The 21,061-nt window shown below is 30.1% G+C and overlaps 2 protein-coding genes across 2 annotated transcripts; both read left to right on the top strand.

Moving 5' to 3' along the window:
- The first annotated feature begins 8,014 nt into the window (after positions 1 to 8,014).
- On the top strand, positions 8,015 to 10,459 carry LOC132727057 (serine protease 55-like). The gene is made up of 4 exons (XM_060712466.1): positions 8,015 to 8,523; positions 8,935 to 9,082; positions 9,528 to 9,631; positions 10,250 to 10,459. Exons 2-4 carry the CDS (start codon positions 8,965 to 8,967, stop codon positions 10,457 to 10,459), a joined length of 432 nt encoding a protein of 143 aa, XP_060568449.1. The 5' UTR covers positions 8,015 to 8,523; positions 8,935 to 8,964.
- Positions 10,460 to 12,176: 1,717 nt separating this feature from the next.
- Positions 12,177 to 20,460, top strand: LOC132727056 (aminopeptidase N-like; the record flags this gene model as incomplete). The annotated part of the gene is made up of 13 exons (XM_060712465.1): positions 12,177 to 12,258; positions 12,784 to 12,954; positions 13,768 to 13,959; positions 14,991 to 15,204; positions 15,444 to 15,599; positions 16,556 to 16,673; positions 17,510 to 17,630; positions 18,004 to 18,158; positions 18,402 to 18,515; positions 18,875 to 19,015; positions 19,300 to 19,365; positions 19,722 to 19,787; positions 20,158 to 20,460. Coding segments are annotated over exons 1-13 (1,899 nt in total), but the record flags the coding sequence as incomplete, so codon positions are not given.
- Positions 20,461 to 21,061: the final 601 nt, after the last annotated feature.

The following is a 21,061-nucleotide window of genomic DNA, read 5'->3' as shown; positions in this document are numbered from 1 at the left end:
ACTCTATTACAAGTAGAGAAACTGATAGCGAACAGCATGGATCCTGATCAGACTGGTCGCAAACCCATTATGTTGGTTTTTTAGTGACACGGCTCATATATATTATATCACTTGAAATACGTCAGGGTATACATGTAGTTAATATAGTGTCTTAGGAAACTTGTTACAGTATCTATCGTTTTACCAATTGTCCCGTGTTATATTTCAATAATTTCATGTAACATTTGATATAATTAGGCAATGATTTAGTTAACTCATATATATACTATATATGAATTTCTCCAGTAGTTCAACCCCCTTGTTTTCTATTTGCATTTTCTCTCTTTTTATGACTGTATGCATCATAAAAATATGCTGTTGATAAAATTGTCTATAGAATAGTGTCAAATGGACAAGTGTAATTGTATTATATTATTGTATTTATTTGTTTATGTAACATAAAACATCATATTTACGTTACACAATAAATAGTTCAATCTTGAATCTTAAATATAAGTAATACACATGTACACATCTTGTAATTTTAAAAAGATGACCCAAGCAATTATATATTGCCAAAAGGAAATAACCTTTTTAATTAAAAAAGAATTGATCTAATACAATATTACGATTCAAGTTTTATTCAGTATACAGTTATAGCCTAATCATGAAGTTAGGGATATTTGTATTACTGGTAAAATGTAAGTTTTTTTTCTGTTAATATTATTTTGTTGTTTATTTTTTCGTTCTTTTATAATAATTATTATTGTAAAGTAAAAGTAGTTTTTATGATAAAAAATTCAGTCATTTATTTAAATACATTTTATACAACAGTCAGAATCTGTTTTAATCAAGTAACGATTTCACTAATTTTCTTAAATATTTCTCCTTTTTTATTTTTGTTTGTATATATTTTTCCAGTCATGGCTTTGGCGTTATGTCAGGAAAATATAGAGGAGAGAATAAAAAACGGACAAGACGTAACTGGAGGAGACTTTTCATTTGCAGTAAAGTTACAACTTAATGACAAACACGTTTGCAATGGCATACTTGTTGACAGCAAATGGGTGGTCACTCTGAAAAATTGCGTCGATAAAAAGTAAGATTCTCTTTGCCATTCATGTCTTTAATGTCCATCACTTTAACGTTTTGATGACCCTCAAAATCTTTACTTCAGCCTTAGGTATTGTAACTTTAACTACCTTAATTATTGGCGTCTAAGTTTTGTAATTATTTTGTCACACATGCAATCATACGAAACCACTGCCACAAATAACATTTTCTGCAATCCTTACTTCTGTGCCTCGTAACGTTTTGATGTAATTTGAAATCTAAATGTTCATATTGTAAAATATACGTATCATAAAGCGCCTGTCATCAGCGCAAATTTACGCACTGCGCGGGTATGCGTTACCATGTTTTTTAAATTCGCTGTGACAGGCAAGCTATTTCCGTTATCAGATAAGATATATTATCAGTTTATAGGTTTTGCTTAAAAAATTAGTGTGATATATAACAATAAGTGTAAGGTTGATCATTCTTCAATTGACAGCCACAGACCGGTTTATTTTTTTATCCTTCCTCGTTTTATGATAATGCAGGGTTGTAACGTCGTAATTGTGATGTTTATTTTCGCGATTGCAATTAAAGCCATTAAGCATTTTACTTGAGGTACTATTTGATGAAACACTCGAATCAGTTAAAACAAATGATCTTCTTTCCTTCATATATAATTACACTTAAGAATAGAATTGGTTGACACGTGGTGACCTGGTAAATAAGCAGCCTGATGGAACTACTGTAATTTCATTACTGAAGTTATAATGGATTCTTATTTCCAGTCGGATTTTGAACAAGGATTTTAAATGCAAACCTTTCTTTTTTTGGAAACAAAATATTTGAGGTTATTTTTTTACCATTTTTCAAATAGTTTATTGTAATTACAGGAAAGTATCACAGTATAAAGTGTACATGAGCTCTTCACAAAGCAAGGGTACAGATGTTATGCGTAAAGTCACGAAACTTGAGGTAATGAAGTTTTATGTCTGAGTACAAATCTCCTAACATTCAGCCAATAGTAATTCTACGACTATAGATAGTTCAATAAAACCATCGGGCCCGTATTACTTGTTTCATTATTTGTCAGAATGGAACACTTTGTGTTCAAGTGATATACGAAGGGTGTTCACATAGTCTAAGATAATCGCTGCATATAACGTCCGAGCCAAGAATGTTTCTGCACAAGTGTATTTTCATCACTTTGAGTAAAAACAGAAACAATATTCCATTAGATTATACAAACACTAAATATTAAAACATTACTACAATTCTGAGATGTTCGTATGCGGCCAACGCCAAAAACCGTTATTTTACAAACCTAACACATCATCTCCAAAACAGATGATGTGACTGATGTCGGTGTAAGACAGCTTTATGTTGTGGCGTTGACATTAACCGAATGTGTGACGCTATACGAAATACATTCATGGAAATGTTAGATAAAAAATATAGAGGATATTTGTTTAGTTCAGTGTAAGATCGAAATATATTTCACTGAGTGAGCACCAAAAGGTATATTTCACGAGTGGCGCAGCCACGAGTGAAATATGAACTTTTGGTGTTCACAAGGTGAAATATATTTCGATCTTACACTAAACTAAACAAATTTTCTTTTTATTATATGCAAAGAAACGTTTTAAAAAGACATTTAACCTAATATTGAATGAAAAACGCGCCAAATAATAATACAACGTGACGTCATTTACGACGTCACGTCATTAAGTTGGTACCCAGTTCTGTGCACGCTGGTATTTAACTGAAACAACGTAAGGGGCTTAAATTCAAAACAGTGAAATTATCAAAGTGGTAATTTCACTGTTTCAGACAGTGAAATTACCAGATATATTTCTATAAACCACTAGACGCAATGGGGAAAATTTTAGACTTGATTTTGTGCATTTTTTTTGTTTTATCAAAATCACAGTGTTTTCAAATTTTCTAATAAAAATAGCTTTTCTGATGTACAACATGTCACAGAGCTTTAAGGGATTAAAATAAACGTTTAACTGAAGTGATACTCGTAGTGTCATGTTTGAATATCATATTCTTTTTATTATTATCTTATTTTATCTACATAATAAATGACGTGCCAATGAGCCAGTCTTTAGTCGAACGTTCGAAAGCTTAACCGTTGAGAGAGGTAACGACTGAAGCAGTGTCACTCACTTCATTTGCTCCGCCTCTGTTGAAGTTCGTCTCCCCCTTAAATTGTCGCCAAATTCAATATGCTAGCGTTTAGTCTTCGTTGACGGGGGTGGGAAGAGGAAACCAGGACAATTATGATCAATATAACTTGACGAATTATTAAATTACGAGTTACAAAGCCTAAACCACGCCCACTATCAGAGAGGCGTTCTTCCTTAACCCTTAGCTCTACACAGACCCTTCTATAGTCTAATGACGGGCAGAGAACAAGAGGTATCACTAAAATACACAACGGAGATTATTGTGGCAGCGGAAATATTTTTTGCAAAACAGGCAAAACGTGTGCGACATGTAATTCATTAAAATAATTAACATTTAAGTTATAAAACAGATTAATTGAGTGAAAAAGTACGTTTATTTTAAAACGTATCACAAATATTTGCAATATTTTGAAGGATTCTTTGACCGACGATTGTTCTCTTTTGCCTAGATTTTACCATACCTAGATTCTAGGCGAATATGCAATCTTTTGTTTATTCAAGTAGTTTAATCTTTTATAAATAAGTACACAATACTTAACAAAGAATTGATTATATATACATCAATTTATTCATAATTATTATTTGATATTACAGACATATTTTCGCTATTTGTAAAATAACAGACAGTTCGTCCTCAAAATCATTCGAACATTATGCAATTCGAACCAATATTTAAATGGCCATATTCTCGGCACACATTGTCTTGAATTTATTTTAATTTTACCAATCATTTCAATTTTACTTGTTATCCATTTTATTTTGCTTCAACCAGACGTTTCAATCTCTGTTGCAACAGACAAACATTTCAGCATTTCTGGCAAATACCAAGAACATGGAGAAAAAAATAATTTAGTGCTTCGGATATTCAGCTGTAATATATAACGATTTTCAATTCTGATTTTGTACATTAGCTGTGACTGTTCACATCATTTGGCGACGTCTTTGATGTGCAGCATCAATATTTAACTTGTAGTGCTTCTGTTATCTATGTCTGCATTTAGTGCCAAACGACATCTACGGTCTCAATCCGAGCGTACAGCCTTTTCAAGTTTGCCGTTTTACACGTTTGTTACGGGTTATTTGTTTCTCTCTGATTGAAATAAAACAAAATGTGGTAAAGTACCAGATTGTTTTCCGATTGTTGGTATACAAGTGTCATAAGAATTGTTAACTATGTTACAATCAAATAGCATAAATGTAATGTCCGTAGGCAAACGATCATGACCGATGGAGAAAGTTGAAAACATTTTTAAATTAGGAAAACTTCAAATAGTTCACACCGAATTTCAGAAATAAACTATACTGAAAATTTCAAAAGATATTAAATTGCGATTTCAAAATAACTGCTCGACCATCATTGGGGCCCATATGCCTATGCTTACAAACAATGAATGTGAATATTAACATTCTTATACGAAATGTTGCATACGCGATCATTTCTAAAAAGAACGACAGCACCAAACAAATAGTCTTCACTAAAATCCCATAACGGTTATTGCGTCATAAATATAATTGTTTTGGCGTTGTCCGTCCGTCCTTCCGTCCGTCCATTCGTCCGTCCTTCCGTCCGTCCGAATTTCGTTTCCGAGATAGTTCTCTGCAACTACTGGCTTGAATTCAATGAAACTTTATGGAAATCGTCAATATTAAGAGGAGATGCGCATATCGTCGACTTGTTCCAGTCAGACCTTTAAACTCAGAGTTATGACCCTTGATTAGTTATGCATTACCAGTATGCATATAGAGCAAAAATCGTTTTCGCGCTACTTCTCTGCAACTGCTGACTGGAATTCAACGAAACTTTATGGGGACCTTAAATACCAAGAGGAGATGCGTATATCATCGCCGTGTTTCGGTCAGACACTTTAACTCAGAGTTATGGCCCTTGATTAGTTATGCAGTATGCATATAAGGCAATAATTGTTTCCACGCTACATCTCCGGCTGGAATTTAATTAAACTTTATAGGAACCACTAATACCAAGATGAGATGTGCATAATTTGTTGCCTAGTTCAGACCAGACCCTTCATTACAGAGTTATGACCCTTGATTAGTTATGTAGTATGCATATAAAGCAATATTGCTATTTCTTTGCAACTGCTTATCGATTTCAACAAAACTTAACACATTTCCATTTTCTAAATTAATACCCGTTTCAATTTTGTTACTTCATTTATATAATACAAAAAAACTAATATGATATGTATATGTTAAGGTTATTTATATTTCGATTATCATAATTAACGATATAAACTACGTTATTGTACAGAAACGCCCCGATTTAATGATATTGTATACCAGCTGTAAAACCACCAGTCACTTGACAATCCACGTAATCAAGAAGTATACAATACCAGTTATTTGATATTAAGTAATTCACGAGTAAAATAAAAAAAGTATTAAATTCTATCTGGAAACAGTTAATTTATAATTATCTACTACACAAACTTTTCTATCTCCAACGTTTCGAGGGGTTAAACCCCTCTTTATCAAGGAGTTACTGTTTATTTTTTATATAAATCACATATTTATCTTCTTACATGTCTTATCTTTAACTATGTTATGCATACAGGAAATGACGTCGTTGACGTCAACAATAAAAATTACGCAAAATATGATGATGACGTTTTCCGTCAAAATTGTTCCACTGCATAACGTTGCTCCCCTTATTTAATATTATTTATAATATTACCATAGCAAGAATTATGAAACTTATTTCATTGAAAATACATTAAAAATAATAATAATAATTATTATTATTAAAAAATTTTTCTACTAAAACATTCCAATAATATTTACAATAGCAAATAATTTAATAATAATAAAAATAATAATAGTAATAATCATAATAACAATGGTAATAATAATAACAATGGTAATAATAATAATAATAATAATGATAATGATAATAATAATAATAATAATGATAACAACAATGGTAATAATACTAATGATAATGATAATAATAATAATAATTACAACAATAATAATAATGAAAATAATAATAACCATGATGATAATAATAATCATAGTAGGAAATAACCGTAACAATAATAATAAGGAAAAGAACAATGGTAATAATAATAACAATAATGGTAATAATAATAATGATAATAATGATAATTATAACAATAATAATCATGAAAATAATAATAATCATGATAATAATCATAGTAGGAAATAACCGTAATAATAATAATAATAACAACAATCATAATAATAGTCATAATAATCATAACAGCAAATAACCGTAAACTTAATAATAATAATAATAATAACAGCAATAATAATAATAAAAGGTATAATAATAATTATAATAGTAATAATAATAATAATAATGACAAGCGACACGTGATAAGCAGTGTCTAACTAAAATTACCATGTTTTAGTAGTTAGAAAAATATAATTGAAAAAAAAATAAAAATTAGATTGCAACAACGCAGTTTTACAAAAATACCGATGAATGCAATAATAACTGTCATAATATACTAACTATCAAAACAATAATAATATTGATAAATCCTTAAGTGCATATCACTATCAAATCATCTTATGAAAAATAATAACAATATCAACAACAATACCAGCAAAGTGATTATGACGGCAACAATGATAATTATAACTCTTATTTTGTTTTGATATTTAGTCCAATAGGTGACCATGTTTGTAATTTATTTATCCAAAATTCTTCACGGATCCGTCGGTAGATTGTACTTTTATTGTTATTTATTGATTCGATGATGTTGAATTTTATATTAGGGCATTCAGAGACAAACCTGTGTCTATCCACTTTAATTCATCAGCCCATTCAGAAAATGACATAAAATTCAACATCATCGAATCAATAAATAACAATAAAAGTACAATCTACCGACGGATCCGTGAAGAATTTTGGATAAATAAATTACAAACATGGTCACCTATTGGACTAAATATCAAAACAAAATAAGAGTTATAATTATCATTGTTGCCGTCATAATCACTTTGCTGGTATTGTTGTTGATATTGTTATTATTTTTCATAAGATGATTTGATAGTGATATGCACTTAAGGATTTATCAATATTATTATTGTTTTGATAGTTAGTATATTATGACAGTTATTATTGCATTCATCGGTATTTTTGTAAAACTGCGTTGTTGCAATCTAATTTATAAAAAATTTTCAATTATATTTTTCTAACTACTAAAACATGGTAATTTTAGTTAGACACTGCTTATCACGTGTCGCTTGTCATTATTATTATTATTATTATTACTATTATAATTATTATTATACCTTTTATTATTATTATTGCTGTTATTATTATTATTATTAAGTTTACGGTTATTTGCTGTTATGATTATTATGACTATTATTATGATTGTTATTATTATTATTATTACGGTTATTTCCTACTATGATTATTATCATGATTATTATTATTTTCATGATTATTATTGTTATAATTATCATTATTATCATTATTATTATTACCATTATTGTTATTATTATTACCATTGTTCTTTTCCTTATTATTATTGTTATGGTTATTTCCTACTATGATTATTATTATCATCATGGTTATTATTATTTTCATTATTATTATTGTTGTAATTATTATTATTATTATCATTATCATTAGTATTATTACCATTGTTGTTATCATTATTATTATTATTATTATTATTATTATTATCATTATCATTATCATTATTATTATTATTACCATTGTTATTATTATTACCATTGTTATTATGATTATTACTATTATTATTTTTATTATTATTATTAAATTATTTTTTTATTGTAAATATTATTGGAATGTTTTAGTAGAAAAATTTTTAATAATAATAATTATTATTATTATTTTTAATGTATTTTCAATGAAATAAGTTTCATAATTCTTGCTATGGTAATATTATAAATAATATTAAATAAGGGGAGCAACGTTATGCAGTGGAACAATTTTGACGGAAAACGTCATCATCATATTTTGCGTAATTTTTATTGTTGACGTCAACGACGTCATTTCCTGTATGCATAACATAGTTAAAGATAAGACATGTAAGAAGATAAATATGTGATTTATATAAAAATAAACAGTAACTCCTTGATAAAGAGGGGTTTAACCCCTCGAAACGTTGGAGATAGAAAAGTTTGTGTAGTAGATAATTATAAAAAAGTAAACATTTCTGATTGGTAGAATTTAGTCTGCGAACAATAGCATCATATCGGCTATTTCCGTCAGTCTCCGGATAAGCTAAAATTAGGAATAATCGACGAGGTGTTCCGAAGTTAAAGGAGCAGCAAACCTTCGGTACATAGTTCACTCAGTCATCTGTTTGTGTTTGATGATATTGTAGCTATAGTGTTTACTGTTACTGTTTTTCGAAGCATGAAATAGTAAAACGCTTTTCATAAAACAATAAACAATGTGCACGAATCATTAGTCTATAAAACATAAAAGTGACACGCTTTATTTCCTGGCGTTCATTATTGATAATTGAGAAGTAATGATATATACATTTTAGACTAAATATTTTGTAATTGACAAGTGTTTTCCTGATGTCAAGCGAATAAGACAATGGTCAACTCGGTACAACGGCTATTGTGTTAATTATATCTTGCCATACTTCTATTGTCAGTACTTTATTTTAATTTAACACATCTTGTAAACATCAGTAACACTTTTTAACTGAATAACATTGTATGCTATAATGTTTTTCAGATTCCAGACAAGAAAAATAACGATGTAATAATGTTGGAACTGAACAAGGAAATTGATGAAAGCAATGATAAGGTGACAGCTTTAGATCGTTTCAGTACATTGAAACTTGACAAGAAAATGACAAATTGCAAAGCAGTTGGCTTTACTGGTAAGTACCGTGATATTAAATAAAATCGATATACGTGTAGCTCTAGAGACGGTCCTTTTCCGTAACTGAAATACACAACATACAGTCTTTGTTTGATTGATGTCTGCTCATTTTATTATTATCAATAAAAGTTTGCAACCAATAATTGAAAAAAATTATTTCGAAACACCAAACGTTTAAAGCATGTTTTTTCCATTACTTTTTTCAATATTTTCAATTTTACCGTTTATGTTGTAGATTGGGGATTCCGTATTTCTGTATTTAAATGGGATGATATTTTTTAATAAAATGTAAATATCGGAAAGTGAACATTTCAAGTTAAACACTCTCAAGTATTTGAAAGGTAATTCAGGTACACTCAACTCAGTACAAAACACCGATACATGCTTATTTAATAGCATTCCTAGATGACATAATATCAGTATGTTTTTTTGTTGTTTTCAAGAAAATGGGAAGCGTCAAAGTGAGGTAGCAGTTACGTTAAAGTGGAACAAATGCAAAAGGAAAGGGACGCTTTGTTTTGGTACGAAAACAGGATCTGTTTGTAAGGTAAGCTGCTCATTCGAGTTTTAAGCGTTTGTACATTTCCTTTTCCTTAATAACTCATTGCATTTTAGGGTGTTGTAATTAACAAGGAGACTTTTATGAGAAATAAGTTTTTCGAAGATAAATTTCTTTAAAGTAAGTTCTAAATTTTCCATCAGTATCGCCATTTTCTGTAGCTATTATATATTTCAAAAGCACTAAGATGAAATGATGATATATCATAGGCTTGCAGATGGATTAATGCTTGATATATTCACATACGTAGTAGTTTAAATAATCTAATTTATTCAAAACATCTGAAATATATATTTAGAAAAGTTAAATCTATTAAGAGTCAATGTTCATAAACATTTTTATTTTCTACCAATATCGATGTTTTTCTTAGATGATTCTCCTCGTGCATTATATCTCTCCTGAATTTGTAGAAAATTGCTATATTCCCTAAACAATTCGTTGCGACGTTTTGAAATCAAAACAAACAAATTGACTGCTTAACATTTATACTACAAGTGCTTTCTTATTTCTGCATTTGGCTTTAGGCTTTAAAAATATATTTGATGGTAAAACGATTTAATACTTATTCATTATTCACTACTTAAGCTATAACATTTATCGTTTTAGGTTGACAACGGATCCCCAGTAGTCTGTAAATATCAGTCAAAATGGTACCTCACGGGATCATCTTTCGTCAACAAAAAGTGCAGCAATAAAAACATCAAAGGATTTAGACTATCGTACTACAGCAGTGCCATAAAGAAAGTAAGAACGCTACAAAATAATATAATGATCAAATGTATCATTGTATTTAGAATAAAAGATTTAGAACTTTAAAATTTGATATAAAATGACTGTTTAAATCAGTTGCTTGAAGAGTTTAACATTAAGAATTATTTACGTAAATACAGCAAGTTTGCTTTTGTTGTATGAAATCTTGTATCTGATAAAAGCATATTTTTCTCACATTCAGTGTTAACTATGATCATTTTCGACTTTTGTGTGAACTATAACTTACCAATAAACCAATGAATAAGCTAAGGAAGTTGTTGTAGCGTAATGCAATAGTTAATACAATGCGGTTTCGAGACTATTACCGTTTCAAGGCGTTTTCAGTCTCAGAGTTGAATAAGAAAAGGCAAACATTTATTTTATAATACGTATATTTAAATGACTTAAGACACAAATATTTTATCTTTAGACATTTTTATATGTTTTTAGAAGCCATTTAACTAATTATTTTTACCTTCACAGTATTGCATTTTACTTGTTAAATAAATGCATATATCTGTCTGGAGATATTATCGTTTGTTTTATAAAAAATATGTATTGCTGTTGATTTTATATTAGTTTAATGTACTGTGCATAACCATTGAGGTATTTCTAGAATTATATGTTTAATCAAATAAGCAAGTTTCAAATTTCAAGTTATATGCCAATCTTGTGACAAAAGTAGTTCTGCATGTGACTTAATTTATAAAAGTTACAAAACGAAAATGAAGTGCTAGTTGTCTTCTTTACAAAATGTCTCAGCTTTATTGCCAATCAGAACCGTTTTGAAATATTTTTTTAATCTATTCTATCAAGCATGTCTATTTAGTTTGCTATCTAAGTGTATGGCTATAAAATAAAATGCTTTCATTTCAATTTAATATGCATGCTCTAATAACTATACTACGAATTTCCTGACCATTTACCAATTACACAAACTTTTCAATCTCCAACGTTTCGAGAGGTTAAATCCCTCTTTTTCAAGAAGTTTCTGTTTATTCTTCTAAATCATATATTTATCTTCTTATCGTACACAAAAATAAACATGTGATTTATAAAAATAAACAGAAACTCCTTGAAAAAGAGGGGTTTAACCCCTCGAAACGTTGGAGATTCAAAAACTTGTGTAGAAGATAATTAGTCACTATCTGTTTCCAGAATGTTTTACCAAAAGAAATTTTTAAAAAAGCATTGTTAATAGTAGTGCAGATGTTATCACATTTAATATATTACGTAAGTGTTTACATTTTTTTCTAGGTTGTGGAGGACAGCGAAGTAATAGGTAATTTATCAAGTATTTTGTTAATGAATACAAAGTTAAAATCGGATATGAATAAAAACCATTTATTTGTAAAAATAAAAATAGATAAATGAATAGAAAAATAAAAAATATGAAAAAACAGGATGTAAGGCGTTGATTTTCAAAATTTTTAATGTAAACTGTGTATATTATATCAGCAGCGTTATGAGTTTAAAGAAAAGAGAAGGAAACAAAGTACAGGCATGTATACTGTTGTCATTGTCTTTTATTTAAAAAAAGTTCAAACTTTTGCCTGATTCATTTAACTCCATATATATCATATATTTTCATAACTTCAGATAGATCATATAACTTTATAGACTGATGCATTTATATATTTATCTGAACACATTACATTTCACAAGCGATATTATTTTTTTCTGAAGTTTATTGACAGATTTTGGTTGCGTTCGTTGGGCGCCGCCTTTCCTTGTTGATCTTGTTTACCATATTTTGTGTAGATTTTAATCATATCTGTAAAATATGAAAATAAAAGTCATTAAGGGAGAGCAAAGTTTACAACAATATCCAAAACCAACGGCAAACAAATTGGCACCAAATGGCAGTTGACATACGGGACAATAGGGGAGCTTAAGTTTAACTATAAATGTAACAATTTGTAGTAAGAAGGGGATGTAGGTATTTAAGGAAGGGGTAGAGGGGCAAAAAAAATGGAAGAGGACAATAAATGTAACGACAAGGTGAAGATAGGAATTTGAAGGGGAAAACGCACATAGAAAGTGTAGAAGCACATTTTGCTCAGTTTCCTTTTGTGGTAGTCATATGATTTCTTTAAGCTCTCAACATGTATATATTACCTTCTTACAACTGTCTACTAACTACCAATATCAATAGTCAGTACGTAAATAGCTCGTTAAATCTGGATTTTTCCATTTTGCTACTCGTGCGTACGAGTATGTAATGCTATAATGATTAAACAAAGTATTTTTAAGATGACCGCTGTCAACACCTTGATAAGGCAGGCCGTCTAGATCTTTAACATAACGGGAAGTGACATAATGTATCGATTTTTCGCGCATCTATGATGTATTTCTGTGTTACGTGATATATGTATTATATTTTCTTTCAGGATGTGGAACCGCTCCGGATATTGACAACGCAAATGTTATTTTGTCTAACAGCAGTACAGACATTGGGGCTCGGGCTGACGTGAGCTGTTTCCAGGGATACACTTCAAACAAAACCGTTCTTAATTGCTTAGAGTCCCGTAAATGGGAAACAACAGAATGTACAGCAATAGGTGAGTAGTTGTTAAATATAATAAAACAATAGCTACTTCTATTACTTAAGAACGTATAATTATTTTACAAGCTAAGTACAGAACTGTTGTGAACAGCGTGAGGTGTTTTATCAAATAATTTCTTTGTTGAAAAAGCGGTTCGATATTAAATTCTCATTATGCAGACAGTGTCAGACAGTTTATCCAAGTTTGAAATATAACGTGAGAATCGTTTGGTTAACATATTTTATGCATACTTGTACCAACTAAAACAAATTTAAGATTATGTGAAGAACAAAATTATATTAGTAAAAAATGACAGAATGTTAGAATGAGTCTCCCGTAAAAATGACAGAACGGATATATAGATCTCTTAAATGACAAAATATGCCAGCTTCATACATCGTAACAAAACGCCTTTAATATATTGAAGTTATAGCGTTGCCTCTTGTATCATATTTAAGCGGTTTACAATCTCTTTAAATAAATAATTCACTTTGTAAAGACATTTAGATAATGGCAATGCATTGTTTGGATTAAAGTTTAAGCTTTATGTTAAATGTCATTATACGTAGAACTAAGGTGATAGGAATGTCAGATATATTCATATGTGAATACTATTTGTTGCCTGATTTGACCTATTGGGGTTTTATAAATGTATATATATAAAGGTTATTGTCATGAAGTATATGTCGTCTGGAGAGGGCTGGGAAACTTGCATAAGACACAAACAATGTTGTGTTTCTTTAAAATAAGCCAACACAGAGAGGAATACTTTTTAGAAGAAAGTGCTTAAGATGATATTTACGTCCACATTGAACTATTTTCTTTTAGAATCAAAGGATTACGTAGTTCGCCTACCACAGGACTTTGACCCATTACTTTATGCTATCGAATTACAACCTGACATCTACAATAATACGACTCCTGATGATTTTACTTTGAGTGGCTCTGTGACGATACAAATGAATTGTTTGATCGACACAAGTGTTATAACTCTAAATATAGATGGGCTGTCTTTAGACGGTAAGCGCTTGTTATGTTGCTTTAGGACACTGAAACATTTGAGCAGCGTCACGACAAAACGCGGATACGCAGGCTGGTCTGGATCCATGCTGGTCGCAAACCCATTATGTTGGTTTTGTCGTGACGCGGCACATTTGCGTTTTGTTAAAATAAAAGTCTTCTTCCTACCTGTATTTTATTGTTTATCTGTACACGTTTCACAATCTAGCTGTAAAAACGTCTTAAGTTTTAGTTGCTTCTACAAAGCTCCATATGTGTCATTTCAAATCAATATAGCTTTATTCCAATTGAATGTGTTAAATGATGTATGTTCAACAAATTTGTACTCATATGAGTAGTTTAATTGTCCCCGTATAATCTTCGTCGGAAATGATTGCCGCATTAAGACTAACAACTCGACATTTCGATGTACGTTACGCGAACGCTCTCAATTTAAAAGTGTGTGTCTTGTTGACATATACATCATCCCTAAAAGCTATTTCTTCCTTCGATATGAGGTATATATAAGATGGATCACAGTTTAAATACCTTTATATTATAATAAATGCATAACAGCACGTAACAGCAATTATAATGTATACAAACAATCGAAAGGTCATAATTTGTAGAATTATCTGATTGTCTTTAAGCAGCATGCTTTCAGATTCATGCTAGTTTTCAAGATATTTTTGAAAATGTATTTAAAATCTAAAATTTACACATTGCTAACGTAACTCTATGTTTATTATAAAGGCGTCAAAATAAGCAAATATAGCCCTTACTGCGTTAGTCACGTGGTAGAAATATGGTGTTAAAAATTCTGCAAAATCAGGCATTAATTGCAGATAACATTTTGATTATTATTTGAATTTTGATCTTTTTACTTTTCGTAAAATTTAGTACATTATTTTCAAATTTGATTATCTTGAAATATTTTAGCTCATTTAGAGGCATGCAGCTTAATGGATGTAAAATGTAAACTGAATAAATTGTTGAAGAAGAATGATATTATATTCCAACTTTATGTATAATGTTATATACTCTATATGCAGGACCTATCGTTGTGAATCTCGAGGGAAGCTCAGAAAACTTGTACAAGAAATATGTGATTGAGAGAGAGCTACAGTTTTTATACATCTTGACAAACCAATATCTTAAGGCGGGTAAAAAGTACGTGCTCAGCATAAACAAATTTGATGGCTTTTTATGTGATCCCATTTTTGATGGATTCTTTTACGCTTATGATGTGGAAGGAGGTAAAAAAGAGTAAGTCTACAATCTAATGATTTTATCAATAAATATAATTCTATTTACGATATAATTCTTAAAGACAAACTGTTGTTCATTTGCACGTGGCTCTAATGCAAACTCATTTTTTAAAAGTTTAAAAGATTCTGATTTAAGAGTATTTTGCTTCTGTATAATTGAAATGATCAAGGGAAAATGTTCTGCAGGTTTCAAATTATCGAGTAAGTTCTAAAGTTTATTCTAATATTTGATCACAGGTATTTTGCCGCAACCCAGTTTCAACCAATAGCCGCAAGAAAAGCGTTTCCATGCTTCGATGAACCAGCGATTAAATCCCGCTACGACATTACACTTGTTAGGAAGAAATCTGTGTCATCGTTATCCAATATGCCACTTTCTAATTCGACAAATAGGTGATGACCGTGCTTACATTTTTCATATCTCTTAGGACATTTTTGTGTCGCCTGCTAATGAGAAGTGGCGACACGTAGGGATCATGTTTCAATCGTCTGTCTGTCTGTCCGTCATTCCGTCACAAAACTTGTCCGGAATACTCCTCAAAAACTACTGATGCAATTTCATCCACTCTGTAAGGATTGATTTGTACCAAATCTTGTTGTGCACATAGTGGGCAATTTCCGGTTCAATGATTTTTGTTAGAGTTATGGCCCTTAAATGATTTTTTTGTAGTTCCCCGTCTACTCCTCTTATGCCACTAATTTAAATGTTGTTTTGTTTTAGAATTTAGCGTGACCTTAAGTAGTTGCGCAAATTACACGGTTTTTCTGGTTGAATATTGTTGGCTGAGTTATGACCCTTGAATGAAAAACGCGATTTGGCATACAACACTGTACTTAAACAGTATATATATTTATTAAGTCTCAGTGAACGTTAAAATACCCAAAATACTATACTGGAAGCTTATTCAATCTCGTACCTTTCCTTTTTATTAGTCTGTGCTCTTACTGAAAATCGAGCAATTTTGTTATATTTCAAATTGTATTTAGAATGAAAAATATAAATGCCCATCAAGTCAAGTACTTATTCTATGTTGTCGTTGTTGTTGTTTTGTTTTGTTATTTTGAAAATACCAGTCTGACCTTGCTTTTTAAATAATAATAATTTTAATAGGAAATATAATTTACTAGAAAGAAAAGGTTTTTGAAATACTAAAATTTATAAAAGGGATGATCTCTCCCTCAGAAGCACTGACAGACCAAGTCATATCTCATATTTGCTTGGAATTTGCCGATACCAGTAACAAGATGTTCGTATTGAACTTGAGATGAAAACATGTAAATCGACTGATATTGCTGATTTATTGTTGTACTTAACTTTTTATGACAAAAGCGTTTGTTGAATATTTTAGAGGTAATGATTGGATAGCAGATACATTTGGAAGAACTCCAAAGATGTCTGTGTACCTTCTAGCTTTCGTTGTTGGTAACTTTGAGCATCTGGAAAAGACGACAGCAAATAATGTCACAGTAAGACAGTACTCAATACTATATTTTCCCTTTTATTCGCACACACGCACACACACACACACACGCACGCACACACGCACGCACGCATAAAATAAAACTTAACTGAAAAATATAGATGCCAAAAATTAAATTTACCTACATTATTATTTATAATTCGTGGCTTTTTCGTTAGTTAAAATGTTGTGAATTCTTTGAATTTAATAGTGCACTTACTCTTTATTTTGCAGTCTAAAACATTGAAATATTTTCAACTTTGTCTGTAGTTTAATTCAATTATACAGCCGTTTTAAGGTATGATCCACCTAATGCATTACCTCCACTTTGAATGGGTAGGGTAGGGTAACATTTATATACATATTTCAAACATTTTGAGTAGAAACAATAATTTTGCTGGGTCATTTGTTAGCTGAATGCTATTATTTGCTTCTTAACAATGTTCTATAGGAAAACATTTTTTTATAATGATTATAAAATAGAATATTTATAGTTTCTCATTTCTGAAAAAGAGCCATTTTAATAGCCAAGTTTAAGTTAAGAAAAATCTCCATAACTCGTAAACCATACGGTAAACTTTCTTTAAATTTTGCATTCTTGTGTCTTTTAAGGTAAATAACTGACCTATGTTGTCAATTTTATAGTTCCTTATAGTGCCAGTTAGGGGGCTCATACCTTAAATAAAAAGTACTGAATAATCCGCAATTATCCTTTTGTATCATCAGAAATTCTTTGAGCGACCAGTCTTACTTATGATTATCAGTGCTTGATCATTACTTGCTTATGCATCTTGCAAAAAATTGTTTGTGTATTTCAATTTCGTTCTTTCTTATCTTTTTCAGTTTCGTACATGGTCAAAACCTAGTGTTATCAATAAAACAACGTTCGCTTTAGATCTAGGTGTAAAATTGCAAGAACATTTTGTAAATTACTTCGAAATATCTTACCCACTTCCAAAGCAAGGTAAAGATTGTACCAAATATTTTGCTTGCATTTAGAAAAAAATGTAAACGGTGTATGATGATATAGCTGTAAGTTCGATCACCATAAACTGACAAAACATTGAGTAACAAAACACAAATTAAATGATTTAGGTTGTACTTGTGTATAATAAATACTTAGCAGTTCTAACATTAAAAATCCATATATATCTATAGTTGATGGACTGTCTAATATATTGAATTGCGATAAACTTGTAACATGAATCTCGACGCTTTTAGTTGCTTTAAAATAATTATAAGCAAGACAAGCGTACAATATAAATAAACCGTGAATCATATATAATTATAAAAGATTATGTTATTTGGTACAATAATAAATTATAACAAAACTGTAGACAATATTGCGATATCAAATTTCTATGCGGGTGGAATGGAGAATTGGGGTCTTATAATATATGCCGACGATGTGATGCTGGTAGATTTGGACACAGATTCCCCTTCGTATGTACAGTTTGCAGCAAGGCTAGTGGCCCACGAGATTGCCCACACGGTAAATCTTTTTATAAGTATATATAGTTAGATATTGCTTAATTCTTTATTTTTTCAAGTTGATAAACCTGCAAGGTGGCCACTTGTTACCTCGACCTGATAAGCCATTTCAACTGGAAAAAAGGTAGAGATTAACTAAAGTAAATTATTAAAAAAATGTTATGTTCTATTCTTTTATCTAATTACATGTATATAACTTTTTATTTTTGCACTCTGTGTTAAATGATTTAATCAATTATTACAGTGGGTTGGTAATTTAGTGACGACTCACTGGTGGGATGATATTTGGTTGAATGAAGGATTTGCAACATATTACGAGTATTATGGTGTCGATAATGTTCATCCCGATTGGGGAATGGTAATTGATTATCTATTTTATACATTAATTATCTTTTAATTAAAACAATTATTATTTGCGTGACAAGTACATCTATAAGACATGCAAATATCATAATAATCGTACTTAAAATATTTGTAAATCATACCCATGATCGATATGTTGCTATTATATCACCTATAACCGAGGTGTTCCTAGAAATCCTGTACATTTGTTGATAAGAACGTGACAGATCCAGTAACAAGCATTTGATTTATGTTTGCGTTATCATTGAACTGAAGTGCATTTTTTTTAAAAATTCTTTTTCCATGCAGGGAAACTTTTATTTGTGCATCAGTCTGGTTCAATATGCAGAATTCGATACTTTTCTTCTATTTTAGAGGGACCTGTTTATCAGAGAGGTAGTACAATTTGTTTTATGGTATGATGGACTTGCAACATTTACCCATCCTCTACACAACCCTGTATATAAACCAAAGAACATATCCAAAGATATATTTGACGATATCGCATATCTAAAGGTATGTATGTTTGCATGCATGAGAGTTTGGTCCACATTTTATAAGCAAACTCTTAAAGGTATACCAGTTTTAACACATAATTAGTAATGACAGTACAAGTAGAAATAATTTCTACATTTTTTAGTATTATATCTAATATCTTGATGTGTTGTTTCTACCATTTGTTATTTAGCCGGGATTCCAAAACCTGATGCGCTTTATCATGCTTTCAAATTTGTGATATATATCTACAAAATCCTCATCATTATTTGAATAAATAGAACCGGCTTTTGTTTTATTTCAAGGGTGCAGCAGTAATACGTATGTTGAGTTTCATGGTTGGCCAAAACACATTTCAAAACGGAATGAAAGTACGTCGATACGATATTTCCTATTGCCATTCATATCAGAAAAATAGAAATAAGAAAAGGGAATTCTTACGTTTTTAAAAAAATAAAATAAAGCTGGAATATTCATTTTTAATATCAAAACCAGACTTTTAAGGAAACATTTGATTGCTGTATACTTCAAACTGTATTTAACACAAAACTTTCATTATACAAACGTACAGGTTCTTCTACATTTGACTTACTAAAAAAATAAAAATCTACATTTTTAAAACTTTTTAAAAAATGAAAATAAGTTAAAAGATATTTTGAAAATAATTTAAATTACTTTTTAAAACAACTTGCCGCATTCATTTGTAACTTTTCATTTACATTTTTAGAAATATGTAAAGAAAAACAGTTACAAAGCAGTGACTAATGATGATCTTTATTCTGCTATGGAAGAGGTAATGCATACAATTAGTATTGAAGTGTTAAGGTAGTGAAAGAAAGAATAAAACAGTTTTGTAATGGTAAGGGGATAAAAGAAAGTAAGCATTAATATGCAATGAAACAGATGAGGTAATAAAAGAAAAAGTTAGGTTAGGTGGTAGGTAGTTTAAACAGTGATATATTATGACAATAAGTATTTGTACACAAACAAAAGTCTGATTCGCTGAACTATAAAAGAATTCAACAAAATCAAGAGCGTTGATCATTGCGCCGGAGAGATAGATTTTTGTAAATAAAAACTCTTGTAAAAATATTAGCTAGAAATCTTTTATTAAATTTATTTTCAATTAATATATACTTTCGTTTTCTATCTTCTGGCAAAAGCAAGCTATAGCTGACGGCAGGAGTATAACAAACATAAAGGAAATAATGGACACGTGGGTTCTACAGATGAACTATCCTTTGGTCAATGTTGAATTTACAGTACAAGGAAAGATAACTCTAACACAGGAAAGATATGACGGGGAACCTGGTGTGGAGGATCCTGGGAATTTTGTATCCCCTTACGGGTATTTTGTAGTCATTGTTTTTTTTTTCTTAACGAAACAGCTTTTTAAATGGAAACTACCTTGGTCAAAACATGCAACACTTCCAAAACGTTATCATAGACACTTGGGGCGTGGAACTGTAAAAGCTTTAAAATTCAATTAAATTGTATAGATAAGGTTAAAATTAGTCTCTAGTTATCTTTTTAGAATGTTTACAGTAGTAATTTCCCTTAAAGGCCAAACCAAATCTTTTGTGGTGTTATGTGTTCATGTTTGTCTTTTGTCCTTTTATTATGGGTGATTGAACTTGTTTTGCAATGATTGATTTTGGTATGCAAGTTATTTTTAGATGATTTGGTTCTGAAATCTAATATTTCTTAATAACCTACCACTCCTTGTTTGACTCTCAAAGTGAAAACATCTTTATTAATAACTTTCAGTTATTTCTCTATAGAAACACTTGCTTGTATTTTATATTCAATTAATTTATTTGAAGAATCTCTTCTATCAAGCCTGGTATGTATATATGTATATATTTATTTATTTGTGATATCATGTTTATTGTAATTTGAATTGTTGTATAATATTTTGTATTATGTATTTTGTGAAATGTGTTTGTCTTGTAAAATATTTGTTTTGTAATGTGATGTCTTATTGTTGTTTTATTTCATTACAGGTTTTATTCTTAATAGAATAAATTTATACATCTAAACCTCATTGAGTGTTGGATTGACATAACC

Source organism: Ruditapes philippinarum, unplaced genomic scaffold (assembly GCF_026571515.1).
Source record: "Ruditapes philippinarum isolate M1 unplaced genomic scaffold, ASM2657151v2 ctg15322_1_1_1_1, whole genome shotgun sequence".
Lineage (NCBI taxonomy): Eukaryota > Metazoa > Mollusca > Bivalvia > Venerida > Veneridae > Ruditapes > Ruditapes philippinarum.
The sequence above is the reverse complement of the archived record's forward strand: the minus strand, read 5'-3'. Positions and strand labels throughout refer to the sequence as shown.